Source organism: Oncorhynchus masou, chromosome 14 (genome assembly GCF_036934945.1).
Source record: "Oncorhynchus masou masou isolate Uvic2021 chromosome 14, UVic_Omas_1.1, whole genome shotgun sequence".
NCBI classification, from domain to species: domain Eukaryota; kingdom Metazoa; phylum Chordata; class Actinopteri; order Salmoniformes; family Salmonidae; genus Oncorhynchus; species Oncorhynchus masou.
Window position 1 is genome coordinate 9857329 of NC_088225.1, and position 16797 is coordinate 9874125.

Below are 16797 nucleotides of genomic sequence, written 5' to 3' on the forward strand. Positions count from 1 at the left end.
TTACAAGGCAGAAGGAATGTAATCTAAACGACAAAATATAAGTGTTGATATTCGTTGGCAGAGGTCTTTACATTATTGTTGTTTTGATGTATTTCTAAAACATTTTAATACTTTTTCTTATAGATGATTTCTAAGACTCATTTTCCATCTGTTTGACCAGAAATGAAAACCATTGCTTATTCCACATTTTTTAGGATGAAAATGGTTGGAAAATGTATATATGCCTTAATTTGTAAAACCATAGACTCTTAACTTTCATTTGACACCACATTTGACATGTTCCTGTGAACTTCACATGGATCCTTTTCAGATGAAATGCCATCTGTACGTATCTACTAGCACACAGCAGTTGAAAGAGACTATCCAGGATGACTGACAGAATTATTCCTCGTCATACAGTGGATATTCACCTTCATCTGCATCTTATCCATATTATAACCCTCAATGTATTGTTTTTATGTCTGGCATGGTTCAATAAATTATATTGATTACTCATAGGCTACCTTTTCAAGCTGAACGACAGTAAACAGATGGAAGTGCCTGGGAGTAGGCCGCTGTGAGAGAACAGCAGCCTGAAGGGAGGCAACGGGCAGAGACAGAGAGAGGGCTCCTGCCTCCTGCACTGAGGGCCAGAGGCAGCTGAGCTGGGAGGATGGGAGGAGAGAGAGAGAGAGAGAGGGGGGGTGTCATTAGGGTAGTTTGTAATTATGTCTCTCTTTGTTTAGAGGGCCTGTGACAGGGATGAAGTGAGGGGGAGGTCTTGCTGCTGAAAAGATCTTGTGTATCAGTGTTGTGTGTAGTTCTCTTTTTCCCTTGAGTCTTTCTTACTGAAGCTCAGTCTCTCTGGTCTGCCTGTCTCTGTGAGGCTCAGACACACCAGGAAAAAGGGTCGCCGGGCTGCATGCTACAGCCACAGCAGTGGACTTTCTCATTGGGAGGCAATTCTGAGGCAGTACACCATTCTGAGGCAATGCTAAGGAAAGGTCCAATAGTCCTGACATCTGGATTCTGGATGAGGATGCTTTAAAGAAGTCCATTCTGTACCCATTGGAGCTCAGGATTCTGGGATACACACAGGAACACAGTTGACAGAGTTTGCCAACTGACTCTATACTTCTGAACAGGACTGAGGTAAGTCATGCTCCCTCACTTTGAAAGTTACAAAGATAGGATCCCCTTTCAGATTTAATAACAACAGTGCTGCTATTATAATGATAGATGATCAATGGTTCATGTTTGGCGATATGGTACAGGGCTTCTGACACTACCATTTGGCAATCATGTGATGTATTATTTTTCTTTGGTATTCCAGTTTACTTACAGACACTTGTTGGTACCAATAATGTGTTTCATTGAGGTTGAGGAGTAGTGACCCCCGCAAATATAGTGTGTTGTGTCAATGTTGAGGTGATAATGGTGTTTACGGTGTTGACAATGGTGGTAGCCAGAGTTGACCCTGAAAGGATTGTGTTGATCAATGGGATGGAAGTGTGAGTTGACTCTGTCTGGGTTTTGTCGACCATTGTCACCCCAGTGCTGACTTGCTAATAAACTCCAGCCAGGCAGACAGTGTTAAGGGTGTTAACTTTCACCTTCCAGGGGAACATCTGGTGGGCTGTCAAGGCTTGAGAGACAGTCTGAGCTGCATCTTAAGATATTGTGGTGGCACTTTTACATTCTCTGCTTTCCACTGAAAATGCCTGTATGGAATTTTGCATCTGTGTGGCCACCGTCTGACTGTGATGTACTTGTTGGTGTACAATTATAGTTGTTTGAAATGGGGAAAAGCTATTTTTACTGAATGAATACATCTCTACATGTTCTAGATATAGAGTATCATGTTTTATTGGGGAAATCTGCTAATGAATCTCTATCACTGCTTATTTCCATGGACAGAAGAGCAGTTGAACAGGTAGATGGAGAAGGCGCTGCCTATTGGCCTGTCTCTGTTGCTGGGGCTCCTCCTAGTCATGCCTGAGGTGGGGGGGCGGAAGGAAGAGTCCCAAAAGCGCCTTTCCCGCTCCTCAGAGCTAAAAGAAGGCCGCTGCTCCTACACATTCATTGTTCCCCAGCAAAAACTGAAGGGGGCGCTGTGCGTGAGCACCGAGTCCACCACCGGCGCCGCCAACCACTCAGAGGTAACGGCTCTGCGGGGGGAGTTGAACCGTCAGCAGGAACAGCTGGAGAAGCTGAGAGGCCAGCTGGAGCAGGAGGGGGCCCTGGTTACGGAGGTGCGGGCGCTACGGAAAGAGAGCGGCAGCATGAACTCCCGCATCGCCCAGCTCTACGCCCAGCTGCTGCACGAGGTTATGTACAAGAAGGACCAGGTGGTCAAACAGAGGCGGGTCGAGAACCTACTGCTCAACGCCACCGCACAGGTAATCAGACAGAGAGCATTGTGGGAACAGTTGTGTTCATAAGGAGGGAAGTTAGAATCATATAACTGCATACCTGCTCCTACTACTGCTCTTTACCGTCTTAGTATCCTTTACCTATTGATGACAGGCATGTAGCACCTTGATACATCCCTGATTGGCCCGTTGTCTGTTGCTCGGTCATGGTGGACCAACATCCCAGATGCTGCAGATCTCCACTAGTTACAGGGAGCTGGAGAAGAAGTATGGAGCCCTCACCTCCATGATGAGCAACCAGAGTCAGCTCATCGCCCGGCTGGAGAAGCTGTGCCAGGCCACCAAGAACACTACCCCACCTCCACAGGTAGGGGGAGCTCTGTATTTATCAAACCACTGGCATTGTTCTCAAGCACTGACCCTGACCCATGAAGCTAAAGTGGTTCCATAACATACTACAGTACCCACAATGCTCTGTACAAAATTCTTTATATATTTATGTTGTATTGGACAGATGACCTCTGAACCCCTGAGTATCCAGTCCAGTGGGCCCCTGAATGACAGCTCAGAGTCCAAGGAGATGGCTAATGATGTTCAGAGAGACCAGGGCGCCCCTCCACTACAGCCACAGGAGGAGAGAGAACACCTGCAGGGGACAAAGGTGCTCCCCACCACCATGGCCGACACCCCTACCGACGCCCCCTTCATAAGCTTCCCTGTCACTAAGACCCCAGGTAAATCACGGCACCCTCAGAGCTTACAACTGCCAACGGCGCATTCAGCTTAACCAACACTGTCTATGTAGGAATGAAAGTCTGTCTTTGTAAGACCGTGTGAAAGAGTAACACTATGTATCTTCCCCGGGCAGCATTATCACACATTATAACACCTTGTTTCTATTTCAGTCAATACATCGCATATCTCATTGGTTCCTGCTTTGTTTCGATATTGTTTTTCACTGACACGTCTGACAACAATCATCAACATTAAGCTGTTTTCTTTTGGCCCTTCAAATGCTTCATTGTTTGCTGTTCAGACCTTGAGTTTGTGTTTTGAAACAGTGTCAGTATTTTGTCAGTGTTATTTACACTCCAGAAGACACTGTGCAGAAGCTTGGGGACTCACTGACCCGCTGATAGAACTTTATCTCTCTGGGAATGCCTAAACAATGTCGAATAACTGCCAGCTGTTCTCATCAGAGTAGAGAAGGGGCTTTGTTAATGAGTAACACACACAAGGTTTGACCTTGATATAACATTTGCAAATTCGTCAATAATATTTGTTATAAATAACAATCAAATGGGCCAAAATATAATCCTCTCTTTTAGGAAATAAACCATAAAAAGTAGCTAATCCAGAATTTGGCACCAATAATCAGATTTGTCAGCACCTCCTCTTTAGAAAGAGCGATTAAGATAAATTCCAAATTTAAATATATTTGAATTTAAAAAAAATCTAATTTACCAGCAGTACCCACACACACACACACACACACACACACACACACACACACACACACACACACACACACACACACACACACACACACACACACACACACACACACACACACACACACACACACACACACACACACACACACACAACCTAATCACAGCCCTCTTTAGGACACTGCTATGTAACCTTGAATTACAAGGCGATACCCCCATACAATGCACGGTGTGCACACAACTGGAATGTGTAAGATTACAAGGCAGAGCATTCAGATGGGTGACACCACCTTGTACGGACAGGCTTTCTGTGTCCGTTCCCGCGGGGTACGCTTATCTCTCCCAGTGTGACATAAGACATACAACATGTGTGGTGAAAGAATGTCTTCAGGCAGTAAAGAGATAAGCTGAAGCAAAGCGAGAAAACATGTATCTGTGACCCTGTTGGCTCTAACACAAACACAATTCCAGACCACTCTCCCCATTACATGCCTCACTCACTCCCTCATTTCCAGGATTTGGTTGAGCCTACCCAGTGGCAGATGGATGGAGTTTGGACGTTCTGGACTTCCATTAGTTCCATTGCACCAGGCAGGCTCAATCGAGCACAATTATGACTATTTGAACTCAGGTGTGTTCCGAAATCCTAACTGCCTTTGCGAGCCACATACCTATACTACCTCTGTCCCTCAGGACCCTGGAGGGACTGCCAGCATGTGCTGGACTCGGGCGAGACCACCAATGGGATCTACCTGCTGCGTCCACAGAGCGCCAACCGGCTTCTGCAGGCCTGGTGTGAACAGACCAAGACCCAGGGAGGCTGGACCGTCATCCAGAGGAGACAGGACGGATCAGTCAACTTCTTCAGGACCTGGGAGCAGTACAAGGTGCTCTCACCTCCAATGTGCATTGAGCCACTAAAAGTGAAGCGCTCAAGAGCTTGTTATGACGTCAGACAGTGTGCTATTACCATTGCAATACAAAACACACAGTGTGTGTGTGCACTGCAGACCCATAATCCTTTCCCCTCCTCCATTTGCCTTTCATTTCAGCAGATTATATGTGATGAAACATGAGCTCTATAGTTACTGTAATTGGCAACCATCACAGTGGGCTATAAAACCAGAAAAACAGCTGGTATTAGAGCTCAGAGACTCAAGAGTATCCTTCAGTTGAGGACGGTTTAACACCACAGAAGTCATGAAAACTATTGCTACAGTGAACATAACCCTAAACTATCTGTCGTACCCCTCCACCACAGCAAGGCTTTGGGAACCTGGATGGAGAGTACTGGCTGGGTCTGGAGCACCTCTACTGGCTGACCAAGCAGGCCCACTACAAGCTTCGGGTGGCCATGGAGGACTGGCAGGGCCGCCAGGTGTTTGCAGAGTACGACAGCTTCCGCTTGGAGCCTGAGAGCGACTGGTACCGTCTGAGGCTGGGGGAATACCAAGGCAACGCCGGAGACTCAATGTCCTGGCACAATGACAAAGCCTTTACAACTCTGGACAAGGATAAGGATGCTTATTCAGGTGAATCCTCTCTCACTCTCTACTACCCTCTCTCTTTTCTTTTCTGCCTCTTTTCATGGCTGCCTGTTTGAACACCCAGGTTTGGCTTGATGAGTTGGTTTCGCTCTCCATTTCCTCATTAGGGAACTGTGCCCACTTCCAGAAGGGGGGCTGGTGGTACCACATGTGTGCCCACTCCAACTTAAACGGCGTGTGGTATCGAGGGGGTCACTACCGCAGCCGCTACCAGGACGGGGTTTACTGGGCAGAGTTCCACGGGGGCTCCTACTCCCTCAAGACGGTCACCATGATGATCAAACCCACCTAACCCTCTCCCCATTGGTGGCACCTTAATTGGGGAGGACGGGTTCGTGGTAATGGCTGGAGTGGAATAGTTTCATGATGCCATTCCATTCACTCCGTTCCAGCCATTATTATGAGCCGTCGTCCCCTCAGCAGCCTCCTGTGTTAAACACACATGTCAATCAGGCATCAGGGCAATATTATGGTTCCGTCATGGATGAGGAAGGATGTTAATGAAGTTCTTATATGTTAAACAGGTATGTTAATAAGACAGCGTTAGACTGACATGCCAACACAACATGTGGAATTGTTTTCTAACGGCAATGTATTTATTTAATAAAAAATTGCAAAACAATGTTTGAACATTACTTTTTGATATTATCTATCTATCCTCTCACACACATACAGTACACACACCACAAGGTGAGTTAGGAGTCCATTTATTTTGCTTATGAGAACTGACTTTGTGGTTTGATGCAGTGGTGTAAAGTACTTCAAGTAAAAATACTTTAAAGTATGACGTAAGTCGATTTATGGGGTATCTGTACTTTACTATTTAGATTTTTGATGACTTTTACTTTATTACATTCTTGAAGAAAATAATGTACTTTTTACTCCATACGTTTTCCCGGACACCCAAAGTACTTGTTACATTTTGAATGCTTACCAGGACAGGAAAATGGTCTAATTCACACACATAAAGAGAAAATCCCTGGTCATCTCTACTGCATCTGATCTGGAAGACTCACTAAACACAAATGCTTTGTTTGTAAATTATGTCTGAGTGTTGGAGTGTGCCCGTGGCTATCTGTAAATTTAAATAAAAAAAACAAGAAAATTGTGCCTTCTGGTTTGCTTAATATAAGGAATTTGAAATGATTTATACTTTTACTTTTGATACTTAAATATATTTGAGCAATTCCGTTTACTTTTGATACCTAAGTTTATTTAAAACCAAATACTTTTTTTTACTTATACTCAAGTAGGACTTTACTGGGTGACTTTCACGTGAGTCATTTTCTATAAGGGTACCTTTACATTTTCTACAAGGGTACCTTTACATTTTCTACAAGGGTACCTTTACATTTTCTACAAGGGTACCTTTACATTTTATATAAGGGTACCTTTACATTTTCTACAAGGGTACCTTTACATTTTCTACAAGGGTACCTTTACATTTTCTACAAGGGTACCTTTACATTTTCTACAAGGGTAACTTTACATTTTCTACAAGGGTACCTTTACTTTTACTCAAGTATGACAGTTGGGTACTTTTTCAACCACGATGTCATGTTTCCGTTTTAGCAGTTTCCTCTTTACTCAGCATCAGGGCAGGGTTTGAATTTCCTCTTCGAAACACTTGCTTCACACAGTAACCTCTCTGCCTGAGATACAGTAACTGGCATTAGCACAGTGTTAAGACCGAGCCTGGACCAACAGGTGGACCATCAGTCAGGGCATCCTCTCTTACGACATCCCCCATCCCCCTCACCTTGCTCAGCAATACCCCCACCTTGCTCAGCAGAGAACGACCATGATCTCACTCCAGAGTATGTTGGGCCTCCTCATGCTCATGCTCATGCTGTTACATGGAGGTGAGTGTTTAATTTGTTCCATACTTATCTATTAATATCTATTGCTGTGATATCTGTGTGGATTATTTTTATGTTGACCGTAGTTATTATCTACTCTGGTGATATAGTAACTGTTTGCTGTCTCCCAGGGTGGTACTTAAACATGTGCTCAACTCCCACAAACCGAACTTGAACGGAAGTTGATTGTTGATAAAGTAAATTAGTTTTACCCGCACGATGGTCAATTTGAAGACTAACATTTGAGAGCAATTAAACTCAAGAAATTAAGTATTTCATGAGCAATAAAAAAAATGAATATTGATATGTCGCAATAATGCAATAAGGTAACAGTCATTAGTAGACAGGGTCCTGAGTTTTTCCTGGTCAGGTCACAACTCATGATCCTAATTAAAGAATACAATTATATAATAACATAAAATCACAAGAAATACACTTACACTCACTCAGGTAAAACACAGACACTGTTGATGTCATTGAGTGATATGACATTGTCTAAACGGGTGTGGTGGGTGTGAATGTCCATGCTGTACAACATTGAGAACAATGTAAATGACTTCTGAAAAACACTGATGGTGGGTGTGGTGCATTGTTGTTAGTATGGTAGTTTGTCTTGTATGTGCTAACCTATGGATGCTCCATATTCGACAGATCCACCATTGTCAAAAATAAGAATGCTTTGACCTTCATTTTGGAACACATACGGGATCGGTGTCCCATCCACGGGACGGTTGAGCTAACGTAGGCTAATGCGATTAGCATGAGGTTGTAAGAAACAAGAACATTTCCCAGGACATAGACATATCTGATATTGGCAGAAAGCTTACATTCTTGTTGATCTAACTGCACTGTCCAATTTACAGTAGCTATTACAGTGAAAGAATACCATGCTATTGTTTGAGGAGAGTGCACAATTTTGAACATGAAAAGTTATTAATAAACAAATTAGGCACATTTGGGCAGTCTTGAGACAACATTTTGAATAGAAATGCAATGTTTCATTGGTTCAGTCTAAAACTTTGCACATCACTGCTGCCATCTAGTGGCCAATCTAAATTGCACCTGGGCTGGAATAATACACTATGGCCTTTCTCTTGCATTTCAAAGATAATGGTACAAAATAAATACAAAATAACAGTCTTTCACATTAACACAAACGTCAAAGTGTTTCCTTTCAAATGGTACCAACTATACGCATATCCTTGCTTCAGGGCCTGAGCAACAGGCAGTTAGACTTGGGTATGTCATTTTAGACATAAATTGAAAAAAGGGCACACACAGCCTACATATCAATACATATACACACAAACTATCTAGGTCAAATAGGGGGGTGGCATTGTGCAGTGAGATGTGCTCTGTCTGTTTTTTGAAACCAGGTTTGCTGTTTATTTCAGTAATATGAGAAGGAATGGAGTTCCATACCATAATGGCTCTATATAATACTGTACGCTTTCTTGAATTTGTTCTGGATTTGGGGACTGTGCTTGCACAATAGGAAATAACATCTGAATATTTTGGGCAAGGCGATTCCCCTTTCAACACATTTTAGAAGAGATGAGATCATCAACAGCATAACGTAATATTTTCCTCACAGCACCCTCAACTCCAGGAACTATGACCACCCTCCAGCAACAGCCAAGTCAAAAGCTATTTTACAGCTCATCTCCGTGCTCACATTATTTAATTCACCCTCACTTCTCACAAGGCAGAACAGTTTACATTTGATGTGGATTTCACATTGATGTCTTCATTCTTGTATGTTTTTACAGTAGTTACCTTTCCTCTTGAGCTCAACCCTCCCAGAGTGGTGGTGAGATATGGAGACTCAGTCTCAGTCAACTGCAGCACATCATCCACAGACCATGAGGGGATGGGCTGGGAGGCCACATTCGGAGGTAAAAGTTTTGAACAAGATGTCAACGTTGTCACCTGGACTATGGATAACCTTACTGATTGGATAATAGAACCCAAATGCAACATCACTCTCAATGATGGCGAACAACTCTCAAAAGTACTTCCAGTCATTCTCTACAGTGAGTATTTTCCTCCTTGTGAATATGAAAGGTATGTTTCTATTTAACTGTATATCAGCATTGAGGTTTTTTTTACATTGTTGACCTCGTCTACAGAGACTCCAGACAGAGTCTCCATCTCTGTTCTGAGCCACTCTGGTCCCATGGTGGAGGGGACACAGTACCAGCTGCAGTGTGACATTCAGAGCATCGCTCCTCTACAGAACCTGGTTGTGAAGTGGTACAAAGGGACTGAACCCTTAGAAAATGTAACTTACAGAAACGTCAATAAGAGACCAGAGGATGTGTCAGCTACTCTGATGATCAGCCCCAGTAGAGATGATGATGGAGATCAGTATAGATGTAGAGCAGAACTGGACCTGGGACCAGAGGGACCACAACCCCATCCTACAGTGACATCAGAACCTCTCAGCATTACTGTGCACTGTGAGTTGGCTATTAATCTCGATCTTTTTCATGATCATAAATCAAAAACATGGACAAGCCTCTCACAAGCTTGTTATTGACATCTTGTGTAAGTCATGTTTCTATCCTTCAAGTATGTTATTATTGGACTATTTTACAAACATTTAACTAATTCTAGCGACACATGCTATTAGCTTTCCACACTTCTAACCAATCTTAAAGGTAGAATAGGCCTAATAGTGATTGAGACAGGTTTTACATAATTGTTTACAACCTTTTAAGTTACTGTATTTTAGTCTCAACTGAATTGCATGGCAACCCATCTGACATCCCATAAGTTGCATCGTTTTGAGTGGTCTACTCTAAAAGTACCTCCTTTTCTCCTCAGACGCTCCTGAGTTCCTTCCAGGAAATGACACAGTGGAGGTGAGTGCAGGCAGTGATGTGTCTCTGGACTGCAGTGCTGAGGGGAACCCTCCTCCTGAGCTGAGGTGGACCAACAACACTGCAGAGGGAAATGCCAATGAGACCACTGTGGGGCGCCTGCGTACTCTCAATATCTCCAGAGTAACAGCTAATGCAACTTACAACTGCACAGTCACAAATAGACTGGGCTCCATCACCAAGCAGATACATGTCCTAGTAGATGTACCTCCACAACAACACCCAACGATGTTCTCCACAGCACCCTCAACTCCAGGAACTATGACCACCCTTCCAGGAACAGCCAAGCCAAAAGGTATTTTCCAGCTCATCTCTGTGCTCACATTATTTAATTCACCCTCACTTATCTCACAAGGCAGAACAGTTTACATTTGATGTGGATTTCACATTGATGTCTTCATTCTTGTATGTTTTTACAGTAGTTACCTTTCCTCTTGAGCTCAACCCTCCCAGAGTGGTGGTGAGATATGGAGACTCAGTCTCAGTCAACTGCAGCACATCATCCACAGACCATGAGGGGATGGGCTGGGAGGCCACATTCGGAGGTAAAAGTTTTGAACAAGATGTCAACGTTGTCACCTGGACTATGGATAACCTTACTGATTGGATAATAGAACCCAAATGCAACATCACTCTCAATGATGGCGAACAACTCTCAAAAGTACTTCCAGTCATTCTCTACAGTGAGTATTTTCCTCCTTGTGAATGTGAAAGGTATGTTTCTATTTAACTGTATATCAGCATTGAGGGTTTTTTTACATTGTTGACCCTCGTCTACAGAGACTCCAGACAGAGTCTCCATCTCTGTTCTGAGCCACTCTGGTCCCATGGTGGAGGGGACACAGTACCAGCTGCAGTGTGACATTCAGAGCATCGCTCCTCTACAGAACCTGGTTGTGAAGTGGTACAAAGGGAATGAACCCTTAGAAAATGTAACTTACAGAAACGTCAATAAGAGACCAGAGGATGTGTCAGCTACTCTGATGATCAGCCCCAGTAGAGATGATGATGGAGATCAGTATAGATGCAGAGCAGAACTGGACCTGGGACCAGAGGGACCACAACCCCATCCTACAGTGACATCAGAACCTCTCAGCATTACTGTGCACTGTGAGTTGGCTATTAATCTCAATCTTTTTCATGATCATAAATCAAAAACATGGACAAGCCTCTCACAAGCTTGTTATTGACATCTTGTGTAAGTCATGTTTCTATCCTTCAAGTATGTTATTATTGGACTATTTTACAAACATTTAACTAATTCTAGCGACACATGCTATTAGCTTTCCACACTTCTAACCAATCTTAAAGGTAGAATAGGCCTAATAGTGATTGAGACAGGTTTTACATAATTGTTTACCTTTTAAGTTTAAGTTTTAAGTTACTGTATTTTAGTCTCAACTGAATTGCATGGCAACCCACCTGACATCCCATAAGTTGCATCGTTTTGAGTGGTCTACTCTTTCTTCTTAGACGCTCCTAAGTTCCTTCTAGGGAATGACACAGTGGAGGTGAGTGCAGGCAGTGATGTGTCTCTGAACTGCAGTGCTGAGGGGAACCCATCTGACATCCCATAAGTTGCATCGTTTTGAGTGGTCTACTCTAAAAGTACCTCCTTTTCTCCTCAGACGCTCCTGAGTTCCTTCCAGGAAATGACACAGTGGAGGTGAGTGCAGGCAGTGATGTGTCTCTGGACTGCAGTGCTGAGGGGAACCCTCCTCCTGAGCTGAGGTGGACCAACAACACTGCAGAGGGAAATGCCAATGAGACCACTGTGGGGCGCCTGCGTACTCTCAATATCTCCAGAGTAACAGCTAATGCAACTTTCAACTGCACAGTCACAAATAGACTGGGCTCCATCACCAAGCAGATACATGTCCTAGTAGATGTACCTCCACAACAACACCCAACGATGTTCTCCACAGCACCCTCAACTCCAGGAACTATGACCACCCTTCCAGGAACAGCCAAGCCAAAAGGTATTTTCCAGCTCATCTCGGTGCTCACGTTATTTAATTCACCCTCACTTATCTCACAAGGCAGAACAGTTTATATTTGATGTGGATTTCACATTGATGTCTTCATTCTTGTATGTTTTTACAGTAGTTACCGTTCCTCTTGAGCTCAACCCTCCCAGAGTGGTGGTGAGATATGGAGACTCAGTCTCAGTCAACTGCAGCACATCATCCACAGACCATGATGGGATGGGCTGGGAGGCCACATTCGGAGGTAAAAGTTTAGAACAAGATGTCAACGTTGTCACCTGGACTGTGAATAACCTTACAGATTGGACAATAGAACCCAAATGCTACATCAATCTCAATGATGGCGAACAACCCTTAAAAGTACTTCCAGTCATTCTCTACAGTGAGTATTGTCCTCCTTGTGAATATGAAAGGTATGTTTCTATTTAACTGTATATCAGCATTGAGGGTTTTTTACATTGTTGAACCTCGTCTACAGAGACTCCAGACAGCATCTCCATCTCTGTTCTGAGCCACTCTGGTCCCATGGTGGAGGGGACACAGTACCAGCTGCAGTGTGACATTCAGAACATCGCTCCTCTACAGAACCTGGTTGTGAAGTGGTACAAAGGGAATGAACCCTTAGATAATGTAACTTACAGTAACGTCAGTAAGAGACCAGAGGATGTGTCAGCTACTCTGATGATCAGCCCCAGTAGAGATGATGATGGAGATCAGTATAGATGTAGAGCAGAACTGGACCTGGGACCAGAGGGACCACAACCCCATCCTACAGTGACATCAGAACCTCTCAGCATTACTGTGCACTGTGAGTTGGCTATTAATCTTGATCTTTTTCATGATCATAAATCAAAAACATGGACAAGCCTCTCACAAGCTTGTTATTGACATCTTGTGTAAGTCATGTTTCTATCCTTCAAGTATGTTATTATTGGACTATTTTACAAACGTTTAACTAATTCTAGCGACACATGCTATCAGCTTTCCACACTTCTAACCAATCTTAAAGGTAGAATAGGCCTAATAGTGATTGAGACAGGTTTTACATAATTGTTTACCTTTTAAGTTTAAGTTTTAAGTTACTGTATTTTAGTCTCAACTGAATTGCATGGCAACCCACCTGACATCCCATAAGTTGCATCGTTTTGAGTGGTCTACTCTTTCTTCTTAGACGCTCCTAAGTTCCTTCTAGGGAATGACACAGTGGAGGTGAGTGCAGGCAGTGATGTGTCTCTGAACTGCAGTGCTGAGGGGAACCCTCCTCCTGAGATGAAGTGGAACTACACCGCTGCACGCAATGTGAAGTTGTCCACTGAGGGGCGCCAGAGGACTGTTAGAATCACCGCAGCTACGTCTACCAACGCTGGGATCTACATCTGCACTGCCACGAATATAGTTGGGACGGCCACCAGAACAACATTATTAACTATGAAAGGTATTATACCTGACCGACTGTGGGACATGTTATGGTAGAAACGTAGTTAACCCTGATGTAGTGATTCATGTTGTCATAAGACATACTTCATATTCTTTCAGTAAAATGAATGAGCGGGCGGCAGGGTAGCCTAGTGGTTAGAGCGTTGGACTAGTAACCGGAAGGTTGCAAGCTCAACCCCCGAGCTGACAAGGTACAAATCTGTCGTTCTGCTCCTGAACAGGCAGTTAACCCACTGTTCCTAGGCCGTCATTGAAAATAAGAATTTGTTCTTAACTGACTTGCCTAGTTAAATAAATAAATCGCATTCAATTCCACAGAGCTGAAACACGAATCCTAGATCACGAGCTCGCCTGAATTAATTTATAAACAGAATTGGTCTGAATCATGTCTAAACTCTCCTGTTCTTCTTCTATTTCCTCCCCTTCAGGTGGCTCCTCCAGTATAATTTGGGCGATTGTATTAGTTTTCCTGGTATTTGTCCTGATAGTCCCGATAGTCTTCTGTGTGAGGAAGAAAAGACAAGGACATTATGATTTCATACCAGTCAACCAGCCAAACAACGTTCCACTGATGCCAATGTCTACAACAGGGGAAGGCAACCATGATCCAGAGGGGTATCCTACGAAGGTTTGAGGAGTTACCTCAGTAAATTAGATAAACTCTGATTTCAACTCGGGATAGCCAGTCATAGGAAAGTGTCTCACCCTTTAGCCAGGTACATTTCAGAACTAATCTGCTCCTGGGCAGGCTAACTCCAGTCCAGTAGAGGTTACTGAGGGGAGGACGGTCCATAATAATGGCTGGAACGGAGCGTGGATACCATTCCACTGATTGTGCTCCAGCCATTACCACGAGCCCGTCTTCTCCCGATTAACTTCTTGATACTACCCATCCCGTATCCGGGATCGTGAATACAGCCTCAGGCTCATTAGCATAACGCAACGTTAACGATTACTGAAAATCGCAAATGAAATGAAACTAATATGCCTGCTCTCAAGCTTAGCCTTTTCTTAACAACACTGTCATCTCAGATTTTCAAAATATGCTTTTGAACCATGGCAAATCAAGCATTTGTGTAAGAGTATTGCTAGCTAGCTTAGCATTTAGCGTAGCATTTAGCACGCAACATTTTCACAAAAACCAGAAAACCAAATAAATAAATTAATGTACCTTTGAAGAACTTCGGATGTTTTCAATGAGGAGACTCTCAGTTACATAGCAAATGTTCAGTTTTTCCTGAAAGAATCTTTGTGTAGGAGAAATCGCTCCGTTTTGTACATCACATTTGGCTACCGAAACGAACCGAAAATTCAGTCACCAAAACATGGCAAACGTCAAACTTTTTCCAAATTAACTCCATAATATCGACCGAAACATGGGAAACGTTGTTTAGAATCAATCCTCAAGGTGTTTTTTCACATATCTCTTCATTGATATGCCGTTCGTGGAAGCCTGCTTTCGTCTCAGAATCCCATGGAAAAATACCAGCAGCTGAAAATGACGCACCAATTTCGACGGAGGACACCGGGCGGACACCCGGCAAATGTAGTCTCTTATGGTCAATCTTCCAATGATATGCCTACAAATACGTCACAATGCTGCAGACACCTTGGGGAAACGATAGATAGGGCAGGCTCATTCCTGTCGCATTCACAGCCATATAAGGAGACAATGAAAAACAGAGCCTCAAAAATCCTGCTCATTTCCTGGTTGCAGTTTCATCTTGGTTTTGCCTGTAGCTCCTGTTCTGGGGCACTCACAGACAATATCTTTGCAGTTCTGGAAACCTCAGTGTTTTCTTTCCAAAGCTATCAATTATATGCATAGTCGAGCATCTTTTTGTGACAAAATATTGAGCTTAAAACGGGCAGGTCTTTTTATTCAAAAATGAAATAGCGCCCCCATAGATTGGTTCCAACAATCTCCTGTGAACTCCACTTCCACTGAAGTGACTGAGCCACGAGTTGAAGACCAATTAAATAAGAATCCCCCCCGCTTGTAAATATTGTGTCATCGTGTACTTAATTTGAGGAAGACAATATTTTATTAATAAAATGTTTGTTTTTTTGTGTATATTTTTTGGAGGGGGGTGGGGTTCAAATATATCACATTCCACATTTTGTAATGACAGAATGCATTTTAAACTTCACGCACAGTAACACTTTTGTACAACATTAAAATTATTTGGTCTACATGCAACACTGGGATTTAATAAATAAAATCCTTAAAAATACATTTAATCCACATCATTGAACAATTCATTCTGAATGAAAAACGAAATATAATTTATTTCAAACAACAATGAGACTGCGTGATCTGCAAAATTATTTAAAATGTAAGATTAGGTTGGCGATTCAATCGGAGAAATGTATTTTACTTGACTTTGAATGTGACTTTGAGTAACACATCTATGTGAGTTTACTGTTAATATACTTGTATAGGATTTGGAGTCAATGTCAACTATGTGTAGTCTAGACTAGGGCCGCAACTTTGGTTCTAGAAGTGGGGGGACATAATATTATTATTTGTTTTAAAATATCCAGTCAGATAAACACTCCAAACAGCCTATGCGACGGCTCGGAGACATCCGCGTGGTCTTAAAGCACACCGTTGCCTAGTTTTGTATCACATTCCAATGATAAAACTGGGGAGGACAAAATTTACTTTCAGAATGTGGGGGGGACATGCCCCCGTCTCCAGTGAAAGTTGTACCCCTGCTAGGAATTGTACTGTATAAGAAAATAACAACATGAAATGTATTACTGCCATGTGCTGGCTGCCTTCTTGAACAAATAGTGTTGTAAAATTTGAGGATTTATGTAAGTATGAAGTAGCTATGTGTGTGTGCTTACCTTAGTCTAGAAAATGAATCAGAATACTGTTGATACATAGGCCTTGATTCAGTGGTACAGTTTGTTGAATTCTGTTTGCACAATCTAACTATGAGCTTTTTTTAGTGTGACTAGCGTTTTTTAAATGCTTTTGTAGATTTTTGCCTGTTCAAGTGTCTTGCATCTGACAACCTACAAAGGCATTTAATAAGAATGTTCCTATTTCTATATCAATAGTTAATTGTATTGCTTGCTGTAGTCTAATTACAATAGAATCTGAACATTCATTTTCCTTTATAAAACTATTTTCAAAGATGTTTTTAAAAGTGACTTGTGTATGCCCATAAATAAACAAGATTCACTGATTATGACATGCCAATGCCAGTCTGTCGCCAGTGAACATTTTATTGAAGGAAAATACATTAGGGAACTGTCCCTTTAAGAATTAGGATT

General features: G+C 42.8%; 2 protein-coding genes across 2 annotated transcripts; both read left to right on the forward strand.

The window, feature by feature from the left end:
* The first annotated feature begins 1057 nt into the window (after window positions 1-1057).
* angptl6 (angiopoietin-like 6) lies at window positions 1058-5914 on the forward strand. The gene is made up of 7 exons (XM_064985660.1): window positions 1058-1131; window positions 1897-2378; window positions 2578-2718; window positions 2866-3085; window positions 4496-4689; window positions 5064-5334; window positions 5457-5914. Exons 2-7 carry the CDS (start codon window positions 1917-1919, stop codon window positions 5639-5641), a joined length of 1473 nt encoding a protein of 490 aa, XP_064841732.1. The 5' UTR covers window positions 1058-1131; window positions 1897-1916; the 3' UTR covers window positions 5642-5914.
* Window positions 5915-6953: 1039 nt separating this feature from the next.
* On the forward strand, window positions 6954-16728 carry icam5 (intercellular adhesion molecule 5). Its single transcript, XM_064986260.1, has 11 exons — window positions 6954-7211; window positions 8978-9241; window positions 9338-9667; window positions 10035-10385; window positions 10510-10773; window positions 10871-11200; window positions 11719-12069; window positions 12194-12457; window positions 12554-12883; window positions 13247-13510; window positions 13941-16728. The coding sequence occupies exons 1-11, from the start codon at window positions 7151-7153 to the stop codon at window positions 14144-14146; spliced, it is 3015 nt and encodes a 1004-aa protein (XP_064842332.1). The 5' UTR covers window positions 6954-7150; the 3' UTR covers window positions 14147-16728.
* The last annotated feature ends 69 nt before the right edge of the window (window positions 16729-16797 follow it).

Excerpts from the sequence above, each read along its gene's own strand:
- angptl6 (XM_064985660.1), top strand. The coding sequence starts at position 1,917 with ATGGAGAAGGCGCTGCCTATTGGCCTGTCTCTGTTGCTGGGGCTCCTC. Across the intron at positions 3,086-4,495 it reads CCCTGTCACTAAGACCCCAG|GACCCTGGAGGGACTGCCAG; the intron begins GTAAATCACGGC and ends TCTGTCCCTCAG. Across the intron at positions 4,690-5,063 it reads GGACCTGGGAGCAGTACAAG|CAAGGCTTTGGGAACCTGGA; the intron begins GTGCTCTCACCT and ends CCTCCACCACAG.
- icam5 (XM_064986260.1), top strand. The coding sequence starts at position 7,151 with ATGATCTCACTCCAGAGTATGTTGGGCCTCCTCATGCTCATGCTCATG. Across the intron at positions 10,386-10,509 it reads AGGAACAGCCAAGCCAAAAG|TAGTTACCTTTCCTCTTGAG; the intron begins GTATTTTCCAGC and ends ATGTTTTTACAG. Across the intron at positions 11,201-11,718 it reads TCTCAGCATTACTGTGCACT|ACGCTCCTGAGTTCCTTCCA; the intron begins GTGAGTTGGCTA and ends TTTTCTCCTCAG.